This window comes from Hemitrygon akajei, chromosome 6, assembly GCF_048418815.1.
Source record: "Hemitrygon akajei chromosome 6, sHemAka1.3, whole genome shotgun sequence".
NCBI lineage: Eukaryota > Metazoa > Chordata > Chondrichthyes > Myliobatiformes > Dasyatidae > Hemitrygon > Hemitrygon akajei.
Window position 1 is genome coordinate 147,974,234 of NC_133129.1, and position 14,676 is coordinate 147,988,909.

General features: G+C 41.6%; 1 protein-coding gene across 1 annotated transcript in view; it reads left to right on the top strand.

The window, feature by feature from the left end:
• Positions 1-643: 643 nt before the first annotated feature.
• cyp2r1 (cytochrome P450, family 2, subfamily R, polypeptide 1) overlaps positions 644-14,676 on the top strand; it is a 35,444-nt gene continuing 21,411 nt past the window's right edge. Inside the window, exon 1 of the mRNA XM_073049499.1 lies at positions 644-722. Within this exon, the coding sequence (XP_072905600.1) occupies positions 707-722 (16 nt within the window). The 5' untranslated portion in view covers positions 644-706. The remainder of the gene's footprint in view (positions 723-14,676) is intronic.

The following is a 14,676-nucleotide window of genomic DNA, read 5'->3' on the forward strand; positions in this document are numbered from 1 at the left end:
GTTCTTGATACTTTTCCCTTGGATTCACACATAATCTCAAATGTAAATTGTCAAGTCTTTTTTGATTCATATTTACATATTTAGTTTCTTTGTCATTGGAATCAGAGTTGCATCTAACAGGGCTGGATTGGGCCTCCACTCCAAATACTTGCCTTTCCTGTAAAAACTATGAAGCATAACTTGAAGATTACAGTGCTCAGAACAAGGCATTCATTCCCCAACTGTCAGATCCCTTGCCTTAATAACTATATCCTGTGTCAAATTACAATAAAAGTAAGCAAAAAGTACAAAGATATTTGTTGCACCATTTTAATTTTTAAATGGATCAACACAATGTCTTTGGTTTAAAGTATAGAATATTAAACCCTTCTATTGTTGAGTGAAATTAAGAAGTAAGTGATCAACTTGTGGAGAAATTCTAATTTCAGTTAGCTGCATTGAATGTAAGTAAAAGGTAATATCAATTCCAAGATAATCTACCTGTATATTTAAAATGGCAAGTGGTTCTTTTCAGCATTATTTTGTGACTGAATGCTTAACTGATACCTTAATTTTAAAATGTTACTTTTTTGTTTAACAGATTTTCAGTCTTGACCTTGGCGGTATATCAGCTGTTATCGTCAATGGGTATGATGCAGTCAAGGAATGCCTTGTTCACCAGAATGATAATTTTGCAGATAGGCCATCTCTGCCTCTCTTCAAAAAAATGACAAACATGGGAGGTAAGCAGATGTAACAAATACCATTTGCCATAAATGTATAATTATTTGTAGTCTATCTTTATCTCATCGCTTATAAATCTAGTATTAAATTTGTAACATTAGAGATGTATTTAAAAACAGTTTAGAAATGCAGATAAAAGTAAGAACATAAAAGCTTGCAATGGTAGCAAATTAGTACTAAAATCAAGTCCAGTATACTGACTACAAGGAAAGAAGTTTGAGTACTTTAGACACTAGATTTGTTTTCAGACAAATTTAGGAACTAAATTTGTCTAATATCTTCTATTCTTGATAAGTTAGCAACCTTGAGGTGTGCCCCCTTTGATAAAATCAGAACTGACTAGGAGTATGATTTAAATATTTCTCTGTCCAGTGAGGTTTGGGATTCAATTCTTAAATCAGTTAACTCAACCTCTTTATGTGCTCGCCACTGCCTTTTGCAGTTCAAGTTTGTACATTGGGCTCATATGTCTAAAACTAACTTATCGCGGTTCTATCCTGACATTAGTCCCTTTTGTGATAAATGTTAAGGGGGCGAGGCTTCTTGTATTCATAAGTATTGGGCCTGTCCTAGTTTGGAGAAATTTAACTTTATCCCATATTCTTAATTGCAACTTAGAACCTAACCCTTTGATTGCTCTTTTTGGCACCTTGGGTGAAGTTGACATGCATTTGTGTCCGACTAAACGTCAAACATTATCTTTTGCATTTCTTTTGGCTGGACGGTTAGTTCTCAGGTGTGGAGATGTTGCCCCACCTACTCATGCTCAATGGCTTAGAGACATTATGTCCTGCTTAGACCTTGAAAAGATTCATTATTCACTTCTGAATTCGGACATAAAGTTTCATAAGGTATGGGGACCTTTTCTTGAATATTTTCACAATTCCTCTTTAGATTAAAGGTTTACAATCCCTTACTTTCAGCTTTTTTTCTGGTTAAGTTTTAAGTTTTTTAATGTGAAATCCATTATACTTTTAGGTAGTAGGCATTATACTTTTTAAAAAATATTTACAGCTCTGTGGTGACGAAAGCTCTGATTAACTTTTCTTTACATTGTAATGCTTGGCTTGGAGTTTTGTAGTGGGAGGATGGAGAGGATACTATATATGATTTCATTTTGGGTGCTTTTTCTGCATTGTTATGAATTGTATATTTGACACGTTTGTTTTGCACTGTATAAATCTCCATTTTGTTGGTGGGCTTTTTTTCTGTTGTGTAGAAACATTAAAAAATTAATTTAAAAAAAGACAATGCACTAGCTTCTGCATCTGAAATTTGGCCTTAAACAATCTTTCCCATTTTTTTTATTTTGCACTTCCCTTGAAAGGTATGAATGTGAATGAGAACTCAGCAGTGAAAAAAGAGTAGATGGCAAGTTAAGTAAAATGGGACTGAATAGTTTCCATGCTTGTTCTGAGACCACTTTAATCTTTGAGATGCTGCTCATGCCTGTGCTTACAATTCTAACTCAAAATGACAAGAGAGCAAATTGTTAAAAGAATAATTATCAACAGACCTGACATCCACCAGAAATGTGCAAATCAGGAAGATTATATGACAGTCAAGTACTGATTAAACATTAAAAATTTTATTAAGGAGTTCCATCACCACATCTACCCTCTCACGTTATTGAGCATCAAGAACTGCGCCCCACCACCCTATCGGCAAAACCGACACAAATCATGAGCTGCTTTCAGGGTTGTCACAGAATTACTTCTGGCGGTCATTGCAAATACCGGATTCGTAGACAGACAGCACAAGTGATGATTTCAAATTTGATTGGATGAGCTTCCACCTCTGTATGGTTGGTGACAACTTCTCCACTGAACAATCTTCCTGACAATTGAGGGATTTGGATACTGTATACTGTATATACTTACTGCTGGAGCTTAACTCACTAAAGTCGTCACTGTAGTGCTCTGCTGCTCCCTGCAGCAAGCCCTCCCTCTCACATCCTCCTATCCCCATTATCCCTTCCATTCGATGCTGTCCCATCCTGCCTGTAGTCCATTTGTCTTTGGTGTCGTCTCAACACATGGAGATCTCTTCTGTATTCTTGTGTCTGAGCTGATGGTCATACCTGTGCTTTCAGTTGTGTGTTGTCACTTCTATTACCATCTTGCGCATCCTCTGCTGACTGGGCATGTGACAGATCTTGGGCATCTGAAAGGAATTGTGGAAAGAATAGATAATGACGTCTGTAAAGAAGAAATATAAACTTCAGTCTATGTGTTTAAAGGAGCGGAATAGGGGAATCTGGATACCCTCAAGGTTAATGGCTGACTGATGGCTTTGACTTTCTATGATCATCTGTACTGAAAAAAAACATCTAGACACACCTAACCAGTTCCTGTTGCCTCCATTGGTGCTCTACTTTCTCCTTGAAGAAAGAGGGAAGGCTATCAGTAGAATGTTTTCTGATCAGGTCAAGAGCAGATGTGATGAATTGCATAGTGTAGAGGCTTCCTGGTGCAGTTATTTGAAAATATTCTCTGGCCTTAACTACTCATGGATGATGTTGAAATTTCTTCTGGTCCCTGAGATTGCATTGTTATTTAGTGTGAACCTCTGTATTTATTTGTTTCACCATCTACCGAAAAGGCAGGACAGCTCAGTACTTTAAAGATGAAGAATTTGGAGTGTTCATTATGATTAACTCATCATGGTGATTCTGTCTCAGTGGTGGTTGTGTCTCAATCTTGTTCACCTGACCTGGAACATCTAGCATACAATTCTGATTGTCAAGTGTTGTCCATTTTATCTGTCGAGGAAGTGTATCGCCATCGTCGTGGTAGCGGTGTACACTCCACCTCTGACCAACATTAGGCAAAAACTGGAATTGCTGAGCACCATACCGGCAGGCACGAAACAGTCTTCCCTATCATTGAACACACACAAAATGCTGTGGAACACAGCAGGCCAGGCAGCATCTATAAGGAGAAGCAATGTCGATGTTTCGGGCCGAGACCCTTCGTCAGGACTAACTGAAGGGAAAGATACTAAGAGATTTGAAAGTAGTGGGGGGAGGGGGAAATACAAAATGATAGGAGAAGACCGGAGGGGGTGGGATGAAGCTAACAGCTGGAAAGGTGATTGTCGAAAGTGATACAGAGCTGGAGAAGGGAAAGGATCATGGGACAGGAGGCCTCGGGAGAAAGAAAGGGGGAGGGGAGCACCAGAGGGAGATGGAGAACAGGCAGAGTGATGGGCAGAGAGAGAGAAAAAAACAACAACTAAATATGTCAGGGATGGGGTAAGAAGGGGAGGAGGGGCATTAACGGAAGTTAGAGAAGTCAATGTTCATTCCATCAGGTTGGAGGCTACCCAGCCAGTATATTAGATGTTGTTCCTCCAACCTGAGTGTGGCTTAATCTTGACAGTAGAGGAGGCCATGGATAGACATATCAGAATGGGAATGGAACATGGAATTAAAATGTGTGGTCACTGGGAGATCCTGCTTTCTCTGGCAGACCGAACGTAGGTGTTCAGCGAAACGGTCTCCCAGTCTGCGTCGGGTCTCACCAATATATAAAAGGCCACACCGGGAGCAGCGGACGCAGTATACCACACCAGCCAACTCACAGGTGAAGTGTCGCCTCACCTGGAAGGACTGTCTGGGGCCCTGAATGGTGGTGAGGAAGGAAGTGTAAGGGCAGGTATAGCACTTGTTCTGCTTACAAGGATAAGTGCCAGGAGGGAGATTGGTGGGAAGGGATGGGGGGGACGAGTGGACAAGGGAGTTGCGTAGGGAGCGATCCCTGCGGAAAGCAGAAAGGGGGGGAGGGAAAGATATGCTTGGTAGTGGGATCCCATTGGAGGTGGCGGAAGTTACGGAGAATTAAACGTTGTTTTCCCTATCATTGTGGGGGATTTCAATCAGGCCAGCTTGAAGAAGTCTCTGAACAGCTACCACTAATGTATCAGCAGTGGAACCAGAGAAGCCAGCTCATTTGACCACTGTTATACAACCATGAAGAATACTTAATTGTCATCCCATGCCTGCACTTTGGAAAGTCCAATCACCTGGCTGTACTTCTATGCCTAGCGTAGAGGCAGAGACTAAAGGGCACAGCACCAGTGGTAAGGACCAAGAAGGTATGGACAAGGGAGGTGAAGGAGTGGTTACAGGGCAGCTTTGAGTTGGTGGAGTGGACAATATTCAGGTAGTCACCTTTGAATCTGAACAAATATGCCACAATTGTCGTTGACTTCATCCGGGACAAGATAGGACAAAGTCAGCATGGCTTCCTTAAAGGAAACTCTTGCCTGACTAACCTGTTGGAATTCTTTGAGGAGATTACAAGTAGGATAAATATAGGGGAATGCAGTGGATGTTGTATATTTGGATTTTCAAAAGACCATTGATAAGGTGCCACACATGAAGCTGCTTACCAAGTTAAGAGCCCATGGTACTACAGGAAAGTTGTTGGCATGGTTAGAGCATTGGGTAATTAGTAGGAGGCAGCAAATAGGAATAAAAGGATCCTTTTCTTGTTGGATGCCAGTGACTACTGGTGTTCCACAGGGGTCAGTGTTGGGACTGCTTCTTTTAATGCTGCATATCAATGGTTATATGACGGAATAGATGGCTTTGTTGCCAAGTTTGCGGATGACATGAAGATCGGTGGAGGGGCAGAAAGTAGTGAGGAAGCAGGTAGGCTGCAGAAGGACTTAGATTAGGAGAATGAGCAAGAAAGTGGCAAATGAAATACAGTGTTAGAAAATGCATAATCATGTACTTTGATAGAATAAATAAATGTACAGACTATTTTCTAAATGGGAAGAAAATCCGAAAATCTGACACGTAAAGGGACTTGGGAGCCCTTGTGCAGAACACCCTAAAGGTTAACTTGCAGATTGAGTCAGTGGTGAGAAGGACAAATGCAATGTTAGCACTCATTTCAAGAGGTTTAGAATATAAGAGCAGGGATGTGTTGCTGAGGCTTTATAAAGCACTGGTGAGGCCTCGCCTTCAGTACTGTGAACAGTTTTGGACTCCTCCTCTAAGAAAAGGTCTGCTGGCATTGGAGAGGGTTCAGAGGAGGTTCACAAGGATGATTTCTGAGAATGAAAGGATTATCATATGAGGAATGTTGATGGCTCTGGGCCTGAACTTGCTGGAATTTAGAAGGATAAGTGGGGGAACTCAATGAAACCTTTCAAATGTTGGAAGGCCTAGACAAGGGTTTCTCAACTGGGGATCCTAGAAGCCTAGGGCTCTGCTGGAGGTCGCTGGGGGTTCTGCGAGAGATCGTGATTTTAAAAAAAAAACATAGTTTTTGAACTTCACGCAATGCTTGATTCTGGCACTCGCAGCGGTGGGCATTTGGGTAGTAGGATCCTTCCTGCGCCTCCTCTTCCCAGTCAGTTGCCTCTTCACCAGTTGCTCTTTTGGATTCCTCAAAATTCCTGGCTGCGCCGTGGACCTGTGTCCTCCAGCGGTCTCTGTCACAAGCCAGATCCTGCCACTTATTGACCTTGATATTTGCCTGAGACCTGCTGCTTAAGTTGGTGTTCGAACCTTTTGCACAGTGCACCACAATCTCCCTTGTCCTGAGAGAGTTCTCCCTAGAGAACTGCTTTCGGTAACCTGCAGTTGTCCATGTGAGACATGTGGCTTGGCCAGCCGGAACAGCCTGAGCAGTAAGTGGCTTCAGTGCTTGCAATTTGAGCCTTCTCCAGGATCTCGTTGTTGCAGACATGGTCCCACCAGCTGATACCCATGATGGGGTGGGGGCAGCGCTGATGGAAGCACTCAAGTGGATTTGCTTGTGGTACAAAACTCAGCCTTCAGAGCTGTACAGCAGTGTTGTGGCGTTTTTGTGGATAGGCGCAGCTGGTGGTTCTTCTACACGCTTCTGGAGCTGCCCAAAGGCACTGCTGGCTCTGACAATTTGATTGTCAACGATTCTTACTACTGAAGCATCACTGGAGATGATGCTGCCCAAGTAGGTGAACGACTCAACAGCGGTGAGAGGGTGACCTGAGGTGCATTGTAAACACCACGAGGGGGCTTCTGATGGAACATCATTGTTATCTTCAGACTTTCTGTTAACCCAAAAGCCATAATAGCCTTGGCAAACTGTGACCGTAGCCTGTAGTGCATCCTCTGTGTACGTGAGAAGAGTGCAGTCATCCGCATATAGTAGCTCAAGGATGGGCTCTTGCATGGATTTTGTTCGTGCGAGAAGGCGGCTACTGTCAAACAGTATGATAAGGCAACATATTGATGACATGTCACATGATGCTGAAGAGGTTTTGTGTGATAAACTGAAAAACAACAGCTTCTTTGTCCGGGTCGATGAGTCAACAAATTTCACCAATAAATGTCGAGTTGTAGCATTTGTATGATTTGTAAATAATGGTGAAATTCAAGAAAACCTTTTCTGTTGCAAACAGCTGCCCAAAAAAAGCAAGGCCAAGATATTTAATGTTCAGTCTTCAAATCTGGAAACAAGAGGACTATCTTGGAGGGACTGTGTTGTCATCTGTACTGATGGTGTCCCATCAATGGTTGACTCCATGAGAGGTTTCATTTGTCTTGTTTAAAAAGAGAAAATCCTGACGGTGTCACAACGCACTGCTTTCTTCACAGAGAGGTACTGATGTCACAAACTCTTGGTGATGAAATTTTTTAAAAAGTTCTGGATGATGCTACAAAAATGGTTAACGTTATTAGACAAAGAACAGTTTACTCGAGAATGTTTAAAACAAAGTTGAGAAAACCTGCACAAAGAGCACACCAATCCCCTGCTACATACAGAAATCTGGTGGCTTAGCAGATGAAGAGTTCTCAATAGGGTGTTTGAGCTGAAAGGTGAATTGTGAGCGTACTTGCAAGAAAATATTAGGCCAAATTTTGATGGGTGCTTTGAAGATGAAGAATGGCTACAGAAACTAGCCTACTTAGCAGACATTTTTTTATCATATTAACCAGTTGAACAAGTCTCTGCTAGGCCCTGAGGAAAATGTTTTGACTTCAAAGTGACAAAATTCTTGGATTTAAAAGGAAACCCTATGCACCCTTCTCACAAACTCTTCCACATGTTAGGCTTATTCAGAAAGTCAGAAGGCATGGGATCCAGGGAAGTTTGGCCAGATGAATTCAGAATTAGCTTGCCTGCAGGAGGCAGAGGGTCGTGGTGGAGGGAGTACATTCAGATTGGAGGGTTGTGACTAGTGACCACAAGGATCTGTTCTGAGACCTCTACTTTTCATGATTTTTATTAACAAACTGGATGTGGAGGTAGAAGTTTGGGTTGGCAAGTTTGCAGAGGACACAAAAGTTGGTGGTGTTGTAGATTGTCAAAGATTGCAGAGAGACATTGATAGGATGCAGAAGAGGGCTGAGAAGTGGCAGATGGAGTTCAACCCGGAGAAGTGTGAGGTGGTACACTTTGGAAGGACAAACTCCAAGGCGGAGTACAAAGTAAATGGCAGGATACTTGGTAATCTGGAGGAGCAGAGAGATCTGGGGGTACATGTCCACAGATCCCTGAAAGTTGCCTCACAGGTAGATAGGGTAGTTAAGAAAGCTTATGGGGTGTTAGCTTTCTTAAGTCGAGGGATAGAGTTTAAGAGTCGCGATGTAATGATGCAGCTCTATAAAACTCTGGTTAGGCCGCACTTGGAGTACTGTGTCCAGTTCTGGTTGCCTCACTTTAGGAAGGATGTGGAAGCATTGGAAAGGGTACAGAGGAGATTTACCAGGATACTGCCTGGTTTAGAGAGTATGGATTATGATCAGAGATTAAGGGAGCTAGGGCTTTACTCTTTGGAGAGAAGGAGGATGAGAGGAGACATGATAGAGGTGTACAAGATATTAAGAGGAATAGATAGAGTGGATAGCCAGCGCCTCTTCCCCAGGGCACCACTGCTCAGTACAAGAGGACATGGCTTTAAGGTAAGGGGAGGGAAGTTCAAGGGGGATATTAGAGGAAGGTTTTTTACTCAAAGAGTGGTTGGTGCGTGGAATGCACTGCCTGGGTCAGTGGTGGAGGCAGATACACTAGTGAAGTTTAAGAGACTACTAGACAGGTATATGGAGGAATTTAAGGTGGGGGGTTATATGGGAGGCACAACATTGTGGGCCAAAGGGCCTGTAATGTGCTGTACTATTCTATGTTCTATTTTCTCCCTCCTGCCATCTGGCAAAAAGTACCGAAGCATTCGGGCTGTCATGACCAGACTGTGCAACAGTTTCTTCCCCCAAGCCATCGGACTGCTCAATACTCGAGTCTAGACTGACATCTACATCATTTATTATTATATTGTAATTTGTCCTCTACTGTGCCTATTGTCTTGTTTATTAATTATTGTACTGCCCTGCACTGTTTTGTGCACCTTATGTAGTCCTGTGCAGTCTGTAGTTAGTGCAGTTTTTATGTTGTTTTATGTAGTCTAGTGTAGCCTTGTGCTGTCTCACATAGTCTAGTGTAGTTTTGTGTTGTAGCACCAGGGTCCTGGAGGAATGTTGTTTCGTTTTTACCGTGTACTGTACCAGCAGTTCATGGTCGAAATAACAATAAACTTGACTTGACTTGACTTGAAAAAATCGTATTGCAAAAGGAAATCTTGAAATGATTCCACTGCTACTTGGGCTTCAGAGTGAAGGATTAGAAAGTTTCAAGTCTTATTGAAAACCACCTGGAAGAACTGCAGAACAAAACTGAACAGTATTTTACCTCCCTTTCAACACAAGTGTATGACTGGGTGAGGGATCCTTTCTGGGTTAGGGTGAGGGGCATCCATTTAAAACAGATGCAAAGACATTTCTGTAGCCAGAGGGTGGTGAATTTGTGGAATTTGTTACTACAGGCTGCTGTGGAGTTCAGGTTGTTGGGTGTATTTAAGGCAGAGATTGATAGGTTCTTGACTGGCCACAGCATCAAAGGTTACGGGGAGAAGGGCATGGAGTGGAGCTGAGGAGGGGAGACAAGGATCGGCCATGACTGAATGGTGCAGCAGATTTGATGGGCCAAATGGCCTAATTCTGCTCCTAAATCTTATGGTCTATAAAGTGTTTTGAGAGATTGGTCATTGCCTGAATCAATTCCTGCTTAAGCAAACACCCAGACCTGCTGCAATTTGTCTATCACCACAATGGGTGCAATCTCACTGGCTCTTCTCTAGGACAATAGCAATACTTACTGTATATCAAGCTGCTATTTATTGATTGTAGCTTAGCATTCAACACGATCATACCCTCTGTTCTAATCAACAAGCTCCAAAGGCTCCCTCTGCAACTGGATACTTGACTTTCTCATCAGGAGACCACAGTCAGTGCAAATTGGAAATAACACCTCCTAGCTGATAATCAACACAGACACCTGTCAAGAGTGCTTGCTTAGCATTCTGCTCTACTCTGTACACCCATGACTATGCATCTAAGAATGGCTCAAACACCAACTATAAATTTACCAGTGACAAAACTATTATTGGGTGACAAGGAGGCCTGTAGGAGCGAGATGGATCAGCTGTTTGAGTGGTGTCGCAACAACAACCTTGTACTCAATGTCAATAAGACCAAGGAATTGATTGTGAGCTTCAGGAAGGGGAAGTCAAGGGAGAACACACCAGTCTTCATTGAGGGATTAGCAGTGTAAAGGGTGAGTAGTGTCAAGTTCATGGGTGTCAGCATCTCTGAAGGTCTATCCTGGGCCCAACATATTGCTGCGATTACAAAGAAGGTACAACAGCAGCTATATTTGACGAGGAGTCTGAGGATTCTTGGTATGCTACCAAGGACTCTCAGATTTCTACAGGTGTACTGGGGAGAGCATTCTAACTGGCTGAAGTACCATCTGGTATGGAGGGGCCACTGCAGGATTGAAAAAAGCTGCAGAAAGTTGTAAACTCAGCCAGCTCCATCATGGGCACTTGCTTCATCGGCATCCAGGACACCTTTAAAAGGCAATGTCTCAAAAAAGGCAGTAAATAATTATTAAGGACCCCCATCACCCAGAACATGCCCTTTCATCATCAAGGAGGAGTTACAGGAGCCTGAGAACACATACTCAATGTTTCAGGAACAGCTTCTTCCCCTCCACCATCAGATTTCTTAATGGACAATGAACAATGTACGCAACCTCACTTTTTTTTTCTCTTATACTATTTAGTTAATTTAATGTTTTATATATTTCTTGTCATTAATAGTTTTTTATTATTATGTATTGCATTGTACTGCTGCCACAAAATAATAAATTTCTCGACATATGCCAGTAATATGCCTGAATCTGATACCATTGTCTTGTCATCATGTGGCTGTTGGGTCACCTACTATCCTTGATAGAGTGTAAGTCTCCTCTTTTCCAACACTCCACTAAGATCTTCCACGTAGGATCTGAAAATCTATGTCAAGAATCTATAGACTCTTCTCTCTTCCCTAAATAGGTTCAAATCTACCTACCACTTGTTATTACCAAAACACCTTTTGAGTATTCATTCCCCTTTTTGGGAATCAGGCAGTGTATATACTCTCATATTCTATCACACTATGATATACTGTTGGTAGATATTGCAACACGATTTGCCAAAGAGATTACCATATTCTATAATAAATGTGTGCACTGCTCAAGGATCAGTTTTCTTGCTCTGTTATTGTAACCATGTACACCTCTCAGGTAATTTTCTTTTGTCAAGAATAGTTGGGGAAGGAAACCTTTGCTGTATCTATTTTGGGGAAATCCATTTTATATATTGTAGACAAACAGTGCTAACAGGCCCTCCTGATCCAATGAGGCCACACTGCCCACTTACACCATGTGACCAATTAACCTACTAACCCATAGGCCTTTAGAATGTGGGAGGAAACCCACACAGTCATGGGAAGAATTGTACAAACTCCATACAGACTGTGGCAGAATTGAACCCAGGTCACTAGTACTGTAACAGTATTATGCTAAACACCTCACTATCGTGCCACCCCCAAAGATCAGAAAATGCTGCAAATAATTGGCAAGTTGGGGACACCTGCACAAAGAGACACAGTTAACATTTTAGTTTGAACATCCTCTCCCATCACAGCTGGGAATGAGACAAAAGAAACTTGTTAAGATGTAGGAAGGATGGGATACGGTGAGGTTTTTCTGATGAGGTGAAACTGGGGTGACATTTTTTTTGCTTCTTGGCCTTTTGGCTAAGATCAAATGTAGTTTCTTGGGTGACTGTGGTGGTAGGTGTAAATGAGTGCATGGGAACAGAGAGGAAGAGTGTGGGTAAAAAGCAAACAAAAGAATGTGGAAGTGGCAACGTGCAGAGAAGGAAAACGTGCCTGGCAAGTTTGGCTAGACATGTCCTTCACTGCCCAAGGAATAAAACAAGAAAAGGGGAGGGAGGGAATCTGAACTGATATCACTTGTGGCAACTAATACAGACAGATAAATCAAATTATCTGACACTGTGCAGTACTGTGCAAAAGTCTTGTTGCTAGGATGCCTAAGACCTTTGCAGAGTACTGTATTTGTCCACATGGAGTGGAGAGCAAGTTTGTGAATCTGGTGGGAGCAAAGGATGTTGGGAGTGGCGAGGGTAGAGTGTTACAGGAGGGATGTGGGACAGGGGGCAGAGAAGGAATTCCAGGGTGCAGATTCATCCAGCCCAGACACACCAGGCAAGGCCCTCCAAACAGCTGGTTTTTTGATTGTTACAGAATGTCTGTGGTGCTTCCTGCTCTCTCCTCTCTTCCTTCCCCATTTTTCCAACCAATATTCCATGATGTCATGATATATTGAATATATATACCGTAATATACTAGGTTGGAAAGTGAGGAGCGGGGAAGTCCATCGGTCTTATCTACTGGTGAGGGGCTGAGAGAACAGAGGCATTGGTAATGGACCTCAGATACTGTCAATGGCTTTGTAAACAAGGTTGATGAAAAACCATTGTTCAGGAGGAGGAATATAATGCAGAGGCAAATTCCATAAAGTGAATTCCTTTGAATATAGTTCCCTCCAGTGGTGCACTAGTAAAATTGCAACAACGTGCACCATTTGCTATAATTTTGAGGTCTGTAAAAAAAAAATTGATTTTATATTCAAAAATAAACTTATGGCAACTAGTTATGAAAGAGTTCTAATGCTGCTCTTTAATTCTAAGAACAAAAATGCTGTAAGTCTGCTGATTGTCAACTTATTGCTTATTATGATACAGTCACAGAATAATGCAGTCCAGAAGTCCATCCAGCCAATCAAGGTCTTCAAAAGGACAATGCATCCTACTCTACACTGAATCTTCCCTGGCTTTTCTACTGCTGTACCATATACACTCAGTGGCCACTTTATTAGATACTTCCTGTACCGAATAATGCTGCCACTGAGTGTACGTTCATGGTCTTCTGCTGTAGCCCATCCACTTCAAGGTTTGACGTGTTGCACGTTCAGAGATGCTCTTCTGCACACTGCTGTTTTAAAGCGTGGTTGTTTGATTTACTGTCACATTCCTCTTGGCTTGAACCAGTCTGGCCATTCTCCTCTGACCTCACTCATTAGCTAAGTGTTATTGCCCACAGAACTGCCATTCACTGGATTATTTTTTTTTTGCCCCATTCTTTGTAAACTCCAGAGAGTGTTGTGCATGAAAATCCCAGGAGATCAACAACCCTGTCTGGCATCAACAATCATTCCAGAGTCAAAGTCACTTAGATCACATTTCTTCCCAATTCTGATGTTTGGTCTGACCAACAACTGACCATTCTGCATGCTTTTATGCATTGAACTGCTGCCACATGATTAGCTGATTAGATATTTGCATTAATGAGCAGGAATATAACTCTACCTAATAAAGCGGCCACTGAGTGCCTGTCCGTGTTCTGAAGTTTTTATTCAATACATTGCAGTGGCATATTGCTAAAAATGCATCCTTTACCCTACCTAGGAGGCAGTATATTATAAAGTCTAATCACTTATAAAGTACGTTTCACTCATTGTGTCATTTTCTCTTAAATCTGTGCCCTCTGGTTATTGTTCATTAACATTTGGAACCATTTTCTTTTATAAATGATTTCAAACACTTATCAGATCTCTTAAAACACTGTTCTGAGAAAAGCAACTCTAATATTTCTAGAATATATATGGAATTATAATCCATCAGCCCTGGAATTATTGTAGTAAATCTCTTCTGAAGTTCTGGTTGCCCTCATATCCTTTCTAAATTGTAATAACAAAAGATGAGAATGAAATTCAGTGTAATTTACTGCAACCTATACCCTATCTCCATTTATAAAGCTTGACATCCCATGTCCTTCGTTAACTCATCCGATGACCTCCTGCCACCTTCAAAAAAAAACTTGTTTTCATATACCTGATATTTCTCTGTTGCTGTATATTCTTTCTGGCTTTCAAATGTATAGGCATCACTTGGCCTGTACTGAATCTTATCAACTATTGCTGAGAAATTAGAAGATGTTTTCTACATGTTAATCATGCAAGAATGTAATAAATCCTGAGTATATTATACCAATGCTTTCTAGATAATTCTATCCATCTCAAAACTGGATCACACACTTGGGATCATGGACTACACTGGCTGTTGTAGAGACATACTTTAGTTGGAAAGTAATCAAGGTGGGAATTAAATATTGCAGGATACAAAACCTTTAGATAAATAAGCAAAACGCTAAAGAAGTTGGGTAGCACCAAGCAATAGGATGAAGGCAGCAGCTCAGAAAATAAATTAAAAACAGTTTAGATGAAGCCAAGAAAAAGCAAGGGATGAAAACATTTGTGAAAGTTGTCAATGGGCCTCTGAAAAGTAATGATAATGCAGTGCATAATGTAAATTGCAAAATAAATGGTGTATGTAACAGATACTTTAAACTGCAGAGTCTCTGCAAAAATTTATCAGTATAGATGGGTTTATGGAATGCATGAGAGAAGATTTCTTGAGCAATACTTTGAGAAATCAATGAAGGATTTCAATTACTCTGCATTAAGAGTACTTGTCTCCTTGGTAGTG